The sequence below is a fragment of the Pteropus alecto genome, unplaced genomic scaffold (genome assembly GCF_000325575.1).
Source record: "Pteropus alecto unplaced genomic scaffold, ASM32557v1 scaffold49, whole genome shotgun sequence".
NCBI lineage: Eukaryota > Metazoa > Chordata > Mammalia > Chiroptera > Pteropodidae > Pteropus > Pteropus alecto.
In genome coordinates, this window is record NW_006443131.1 from 2,863,629 (window position 1) to 2,871,832 (window position 8,204).

At 57.5% G+C, this 8,204-nt stretch overlaps 2 protein-coding genes across 2 annotated transcripts in view; one reads left to right on the forward strand and one right to left on the reverse strand.

The window, feature by feature from the left end:
- Positions 1–6,947, reverse strand: part of LOC102880047 (protein S100-A7-like) — a 12,624-nt gene extending 5,677 nt beyond the window's left edge. The window contains exon 1 of the mRNA XM_006923668.1: positions 6,942–6,947. Coding sequence (XP_006923730.1) covers positions 6,942–6,947 — 6 coding nt within the window. The remainder of the gene's footprint in view (positions 1–6,941) is intronic.
- On the forward strand, positions 6,946–8,162 carry LOC102880299 (protein S100-A15A). Its single transcript, XM_006923669.1, has 2 exons — positions 6,946–7,095; positions 7,986–8,162. Exons 1-2 carry the CDS (start codon positions 6,946–6,948, stop codon positions 8,160–8,162), a joined length of 327 nt encoding a protein of 108 aa, XP_006923731.1.
- The last annotated feature ends 42 nt before the right edge of the window (positions 8,163–8,204 follow it).

Below are 8,204 nucleotides of genomic sequence, written 5' to 3' on the forward strand. Positions count from 1 at the left end.
TGACCTCGCCCCCACGCCCACCGCAGAGCTTCGCATCAAATTGCCTAGTGGGGATGTCGTCATCTTTCCAGAGTGGACAGAAACAGGGAAAGATGAAAATAATTAAGTTTTAACTTTATTTATGTTCTGATTTTAAAGTCGAAGTTTACTTGATTCTCGATTCTCGTTATTTAGGGAAAACTACCATGTCCATTTGGAAAAGAAGACGTCCATCTCTGCTCCCATATCGAAGAAGCGGTGTAATAATCCAAGCCCAGGTAAAAGTCGTAACGAGAGGCGGCATCGTGTGATTTTGGAAAACTGAGAAAGTCGACAGGGAGAAGCGTCGAGAATGTCAGATCATCGCCAGCCTTACGGCCCGTGAAAGAAGGCCATCGCGAGAGGCCGCATGCGGCGGCGCGTGGCCCCCGCGTCGTGAAATGTCCTTCAGAGGCGGGAGCGGAGGCGTGGCTGCCGCGGGCTCGGGGAAGGGAGTTAGAGAAATACAGATCGGCGAGGGGAATGGCCGCTGATCCGTAAGGGTGCGGGGTCCTCTTTGGAGCGATGGGGAATGTTTGAAAGTTGTGGTGTAGGTGGCCCAACTCTGTGGAAAGCCTGAAAGCGATTGTACCCTTTTGATGGGCGAATCTTACGGTGTGTGAATTAAATAAAGCGTTTTTGTTTTTTTTTTTAAGACCCTCCTCCGTGGCCCTGACTCGTGCCAGCTTCTCGCCCCAGCTCACGGGTCCTGTGTGCTGGGTGCAGGCGATCACTCAGCAGGCTCTTCTGCTCAAGCTGGTTTGGGCATTTCTTGGGCTGATCGCACAGCTGAGCAAACCTAGCCTTGGGGGCCGGCTGATGCACGAACCCCAGGGATGACCCGCCCATGGGACGGGCGAGGCCGCGAGGCAGAGCCGGCGAGCGGGTTGTCGTCGCCAAGGCGTTATCACGTGCGGGCGCCCAGCCGTCTGCCGGTCTCAGCATGTCTCAGGTGAGCTCTCAGACCGGCCAAACCCGCAGCACCCCCTCCCCCCTGACCCGAGCAGGGAAAACCCAGCCGTTTCCCGGGCTGCGAGTTTCTTCCCCGTGGGTCTCTCCTTTACTTCACACGGGACGCGTCACCCCTGAGGCTTCTGGTCACCAAATACATGGGGGTTTTCCCCGCAGCACGCGGTTCTCTGAGACACCGGCCGCATGTCCTACAATTCAACTCTGTTCTGACGCTGTCTACGTGGAGAGAGCGTCAGACCCCACAGGTGCAGGGCTCGGTCCCACGAGACTCCCCCGACTCCAGACCGATCGCGAGCAGTAGGTCCCCAGGTTACGCATGACTTTGGTCCGACTTGGCTACAGATTGGAGGTTCCGATGACCTCACCCCCCTCAGGTTCGATTAATTTGCGGGAGTGGCTCACAGAACTCAGGGAAACACCTGCTGACGTTTTCCAGTTTGTGAGAGGCTGTGATAAAGGACACAGGTGACCGTCCAGGTGAAGAGCGTGGGGGGCGAGGTCTGGGAAAGTCCAGAGCAGGAGTTTCTGTCTTTGTGGAGCTGGGGTGCATCGCCCTCCTGACGTGGATGTGTCCGCCAGCCCACGAGTCCCCGGAAGCCCGTGCTATTGGGGTTTTAGGGGGGCTTCACCACGTGGGCACCATCGATCATCGACTCCATTTTCAGCCCTCTCCCTTCTCCAGAGAGTGGGGGGCAGGGCTGAAAAATCCCATTTGTAATCATGGCCTGCTCTTTCAGTGATCAGCCCTCACCCAGGGGCCCACCCAGTCTCCTCATCAGAGCAGAAGACACTCCGGTCGCCTCGGAAATTACAAGGGTTTCAGGAGCTCTGTGCCAGGAACGAGGGACCATTATCTAGGTTTTCTATCACCTCACACGTCCAACGAGCACGGACCTCCAGTCACTTACTCTGGTGGACGGCGCGGGTGCCATGGGATGGAGTAAACACTGATTGATTCTGCTTTTCCATTTAGGTCCCCAGCCAGAGGCCAGATGTCTTGTTCTTTAAATGCTTGTCCTCAGGCTGATGGTCAAGTTCTGTGCCAAGGCCCCTTTGCCCTCTGCCCACCTGCCGACAGGGCCCAGCCGCAGAGGGCATCTCTCTCCCACCCGCCCCCGAGCCTGTCCCTGTCTTTTGTCGTGGGGCCTCGGACCTGCCCTCACCTGATATCGGCCACTAGGTGGGGAGGTGGGGGCCCCCCAGGATTCTGGCTCTGTTCTGACCAGAGCTTAGGTCATCCATCTTGGACCCCAGACCTGAGTGGCCTGGTCGGTCGAGTGACGGGTGCCATGCTGGGGTGGCAGTCGTGGAGGGAGGGTGACGATAGGCCGGCTCTGGTCCCAGGCGGGCTGCTCGGGCTTCTGTGGCCCCTCTCCGCCACCGCCAGCCCCAACACCACCTCCTCACCTTCTCCTGGGCTCGCAGGCCAGGCCCGAGCCCCGCACCCCACCACCGGCTCCGCCTTAGGGAACTTCCTAGTGAGCCATCTGGCTCAAAGGATAAATAAATGCACCCCCCATCCCCATCCCCCGACCCCCTCCTCTCTCTTTCTCTCCCACAGACTCGATTTGGAAAATGAGCCCAGGCCGTTCCTTCTGTCAGCCACAGCAGAGACGAGTGACGCTGTGTCTCACCACCGGGGACCCTGTCACCCAGCTTCATGAACGCATCGGAGAAGGGCCCGAATCAGTGGGAGACGAAAAGCCACTTTCCTGACACTCTGTGGGTGGGTCTGGAGTGGGGAGAGGTCCCCGAGGGAGAAGCTGCTGGGGACACCACTGTGGCCCACAGGGGACGCTGGTTGGGCCCCTCCCGGCTGTTTCTGAGCCCCAGTGGCCGCGCCACGCCCTGTGGGACTGGCGTGTCCTCTGTCCTGTTTAGGAAGTGCGCCTGCCCTGCCCTCAGCACTCGAAGACGTTGTCTCGTGTCTCAGGAGATTTCTTCGTCTACTCGTCGCCTCTGGACCTTCCGGGCTTTTCCATGTACCTGTGAGGTGAAGCCGCACGTTTTTGCGGGCGCGCGTGCACTCGCTCCGGGACACCCGGCCGAGGAGCTCGCGCTCTCCCTGCGGCTGGGCGATGGCGCTGTGGTCGCAGCGGAGGGACCCTCTGCTTTTCCTCTCTTCTCCCGGTCGTCCTGAGCCGTTTGTCCGTCCTCCAGGAACACGCAGGGATTTGCTTTTCTCCACGTCCTCGCCAACACTTACGTTTTGTTTTTCTGACGAGTGAAGTAGAACACCTTTGCACGTATATCCGTTGGCCACTCGTACGCCTTTTTTGAGAAATGTCATTTCAGATTCTTGCGCATTAAATTTTTTTTTTTTTTGCTATTGAGTCGTACGAGTTATTTATATATTTTGGATAATAACACCTCATCACATACGTGGTCTGAAAATATTTTCCCTCATTCTGTTGGTTGCCTTTCTGCTCTGTCCCTGGCGAGCTTTGCTGTGCGGAAGCCTTTAAATTTAACATAACCCCATTCGTGTATCTTTGCTTTTAATGCCTTCGATTTTAGTGTCCACGTTCAAAAACATCATCGCCCAGACCAGGGTCAAGGAGCTGTCCCCTCGTTCTCTTCCATTAGTTTCACGGTTCTCGGTCTTATATTTAAACCTTTAATCCATTCTGAGTTGGTTTTTTATGTGGTGTGAGGTTGGGGTCCGATTTTATTCTTCTGCTTGTGGATGTCGAGTTTTCCCAAAGCCACTTATTGAAGTGGCTCACAGAGCTCAGGGAAACACCTGTTGACATTTTCCAGTTTATGAGAGGCTGTGATACAGGACACAGGTGACCGTCCAGGTGAAGAGCTCCCTTTTCTCATCTTTTCTTGGTGTCCTCGTCAAAGATCAGTTGACCGTCTACGCGTGGATTTATTTCTGGGTTCTCTATTCCGTTCCATTGGTCTACGTGTCTGTTTTTATGCCTGTACCATGCTGTTTCGAATACTGTAGTTTTGTAATGAATTTTGAAATAAGCAAGTATGAGGCCTCTAGCTTTGTTCTTCTTACCCAAGATTCTTTGGCTATTCAGGGTCTTTTCTAATTTTATATGAATTTTGGGATTGTTTTTCTATTTCTGTAAAGAAAGCCATGGATAGGGATTGCATTGAATCTGTAGGTCGCTTTGGGTAGTATGGGTATTTTAACAATATTAATTCTTCCAAACCACGAACAGAGAATGTCTTCCCTTTATTGTGTATTTTAAAATTTCCTTCATCAATGCTTTTATAATTTTCGTGTACAATTCTTTCACTTCTTTGGTTATTTCCTGAGTATTTTATTCTCGTTGCTGCTGTGAATGTGATTGTTTTCTCGATTTCTCTTTTGGATAATTTGTTGTTTGTGTATAGACGTTCGATGATTTTATATGTTTATTTTATATGCGGAATCGTTTATTATTTATAATAATTTTGTTGTCGTTGAGTCTTTAGGGTTTTCTATGTGTACGATCATACCGTCTGCAAATGGAGATAATTTTATTCATTTCTTTTCTTTGTGGATGACTTTTATCTCTTTCTTGTCTAATTTCTCAAGCTGGGACTTCCTGTACTATGTTGGAAAGAAGCAGCGAGGGTAGGCATCCTTGACCTGTGCCAGATCTCAGAGGCAAAGCTTTCAGTGTTTTCCCCCGTCAATCATGAGATGACCTGTGCGCTTTTCGCCTATGGCCTTTACTGGGTTGAGATAAGATGATTCTGTACCATTTTGTTGAGAGTTTTAATCGATGGGTGTTGAACTTTGCCAAACGCCTTTCCGCATCTATTGAGAGGATCGTGTGGAGTTTTTTGTTTCGTTTTGCTGACGTGTTATCTCACATATGTGGGACCCTCCTTGCGTCCCTGGGCTAAATCCCACTGAGTCACGGGGCATTGTGACCGTGTCGGGGGATCGTTTTTGTCCCTGATCGATAGGGTGAAGGGAGGTACGATATGACTGCCTCCCCCCAAAAAGCTACGGGTCAGAAATGGAGTTTCTTCTGAGTGACGAGTGATCATCAAGCAGTTGTCCAAGGCCACGCTGTCGTGCCAAATCCCTTCATTAGCTGGTTTCTGGGTTTTTAATTTTGTTTCTTGACTATAGATGTCGCAGAGGTGAATGTTTTCCTACTTATTGCTTTTAACTTCTATTGAATTCCTTTCGGGGGGTCAATTCCCAGGGGATGGTGGCCGAATCGAAGGTGTTCGACAGATTCTCCGTGACTCGACCTCGGCCTGTTTTCCCTTTCAGAAATTTGAGCCATGTTTTCATTTTAGTGAATCGAGGAACCACATCCTTGCCGAGGAAGCCACGACCCTGGGCAGGTGGAGGCTCGCCCCGTAGACTGGGAAAGGTTTGGCTTGAGCTACCGCTGTATTATTCGCAGACGTCCTGGGGCTCAGGCACCCTCGGGCTCGATGGCCTGTCCTTTGGTGCCCCCTTCTGGGAGACGCACCAAGCAGCCCACACGGCCCCTCCCCGGGGAGACGCGTGGGGTGGGGTGGAAAGGCTGGCTGACAGGAGGCTTGACAAGGGGAAGGCAGTTCACCTGTCACTCAGAGGCCCAGGTGGCCGCTGTACGGGCGGCCAGGCCTGCACATCTGGCCTCGCTTGCAGCAGGGCCGCTTCTGGAAACATGGCAGTCGGTCATTTCTTGACAACGGAGCTGTCCCCACCGCTTCCCTCTCAGCCGCCGCCCATCACCCAATGCCCTGCGGTCCTCCCTGCCATCTTCCTGGGCACAGCAGGACAAGGTCGTGGCTCTCGCTAGGAACACAGGGCCCTTCGCGTTCTGTCTCCGCCCTCCTCCCAGCCCCGTTTCTCCCGACTGCTCGCCTGAGCCCCGTGGACTCTGTCCGCCTGGCAGGCCACCCGCTTTCGTCCCGCCGGGCCTCGGCCCCGCTGCTTCCTCTGTGTGGGGTGCTGGTCCCCCACGCTTCTCCTTGCAGCGAGATCTTTTCTTCGGGTCCCACCTCGACGCCCACCCTCTGAGGAACTCTTCCTCGACCCCCCAGGCAGATGTTCCTTCCTGGGTGACCAGGGAGCCCCGTTCCTGGTGCATGACTCTCCCTCGGCTCATCCCACCCCGTGAGCTGGCCCCAGCTCCTCCTCGCATTGCCTCGGGAGGCCTGGTGCACTGTGGGTGCTTGGGGACACCCGTCGGATGGATGGATGGATGTGCTTCGTGACTGTGAAGTTCGGGGGTTCACCAGCTGAGGGAGGGCCCTCGAGAAAGTTGTATTGTAGTTGTGCGTCTGACCCCCGAGTGGGAGCTGGGAGACGAGCTCTGAGGCCAGGAGACGGGCGACGTGACCCCGTGTGGCCCTGAGATGCTTCCGGTCAGGCTCGGGGGGAAGGTGGCCCTCAGTGTCATGGAGTTAATTATAGGAAACCAACGCCGTGTGATGTCATCTCAGGGATGCAATTAAGGCCCAGCCACTGCTGATGAGCCTGTGAAAGGCGCCAGCCTGGCTGCCATCATCGGAGGCACCCAGGAAGGGCGGGACGTGGGACGTGGTGGCGGGACCCCTGCTCACACATCTGTCTCCCTGCCGAGTGCTGGCCGGCCTCTCGGACACGCCGCAGGCTGCAGCTGCATTCGGAGAGGCCTCTGCCCCACGCGACAGGTCAGCACCTCTCCCAGGAGAGTCGTGAGGGTGGGTGGACTGCGCTGGGTCCGAGCAGGGTCGGGGAGGAGAGCACAGCTCCTGTCCTCTGAAGCCTGTGGTCTCAGGGAGGGGACAGAGCCAGCGTCCTGAGAGGTCGTAGCAGAGCCTCCTGGGGACAAGGACGCTGGGCCAAGCCTGTGAGGGGTCCGACGAAGGGCGGGAAGGGGGGGAAGGTTCTCGATGGAAGGGCCCCCTGCGGGGGCCTGGCCCAGACGAGGTGCTGCTCTGCCCTCCCAGATTCCCCCTGCCCCCAGCTGCTCCCCCACCGCACCCCAGACCTGCCCCTGTCCTTGCTGGGGCCTGACCGCCATGACGGACACCCCCGTGGAGGAATCCCTTGTCCAGCTGGTCCGCTGCTACCACCGGTACGCGGCCCGGGAGGGGGACGTGGAGACTCTGTCCCTGCAGGAGCTGAAGGCCCTGCTGGAAGACAACACGCCCCGCTTCCTGGGCAGCCTGGTGAGTGGGTCTGGGCTCAGGGGCGGTGGAGCGACGGGTGGTCGTGGGGGCGGATGGGAGGACTTCCCCCCGGGGGGGCAGTGCCGCGGGCAGGGTCCGCGGCCGGCCTTGTCCCCTGAGGCTGCCTGCATGGCCCCGCGCCAGCCCAAGCCTCGCTGATCCCCGAAACGCCATCCCAACCGCAAAGCTGTTTGTTCTGTCTCGTCTGGCTTCTCGCGGGGACAGCGCTACCCCTGCCCTGCGCACGGGCCTTTCCTCTCCTCGCCGTCCCCAGGCCTCAGGGCCGCCCGTTGTGGGACACCCTGGACGGCCCCAGGGCCCACGGCTTTGTCCTCTCCCTCGTTCTGCACCCTCCCTAGGGGACGTGGTATCATAAATAATCCCTGGCAGGTGCCCCAGCATGCTGACAGCTGACGCCGCCCGGCGCTGGCCCCGCCGTGGGGCTGGCGATGTAGACACAAGGGCAGGTGGGCTCTGCCCTGAGAAACTGCTGGGGTGAAGCCCCCAGGCTGGTGGTCCCCGCAGGGGGCTTGCTGATCAGCGGGGAGACAGGCGGAAGCAGTGCCGGCAGGTGGCCAGGTGCTCAGCCCTGCTCTGCAGCTGCAGCCAGGCGGCCACCAGCCAGCGGTGCCCCGTCTACACCGTCTGTCTTGTCTGCCTGCCCCAGGCGGCCCAGGCCCGGGTGCCCCGCACCCCTCTCCCCCTCGTGTCTGATTCAGCAGCACATGGTGCCCTGGCCACTGAGTGAGGAGCCGTTTCCGGCAAGCCCCTGGCAGGCGGGGACACTCAAGGCCCCCGGCCCCGGCCCCCCGCCAGCGGGCGCCGGAGAGCCTGGCCGTCTGTGCAAGGCCAAGGGCCCGGGCCCTGGCTGATCGCCCGCCCTTCCTCAGGGCCGGAGGGAGCCGTACTTCATCAGCGAGCTGTTCCGGGCAGCAGACAAGGACAAGGACAACCAGCTCTCCTTTGACGAGTTCCTGTACGTCCTGGGCAGGCTGCTGAGGGACTGCCACCTGCAGTACCACCGACGGCTGTGCGCCCACTGCTGTGCCCAGCGCAGCCTCTACTAAAGGGGGCGCGGCAGCCTCCCCCGGGGCCGGCCGCTGGGGCTC

Coding starts and splice junctions, on each gene's coding strand:
- LOC102880299 (XM_006923669.1), top strand. CDS start 6,946: ATGACGGACACCCCCGTGGAGGAATCCCTTGTCCAGCTGGTCCGCTGC. Junction 7,096..7,985: donor CCCGCTTCCTGGGCAGCCTG/GTGAGTGGGTCT, acceptor GCCCTTCCTCAG/GGCCGGAGGGAGCCGTACTT.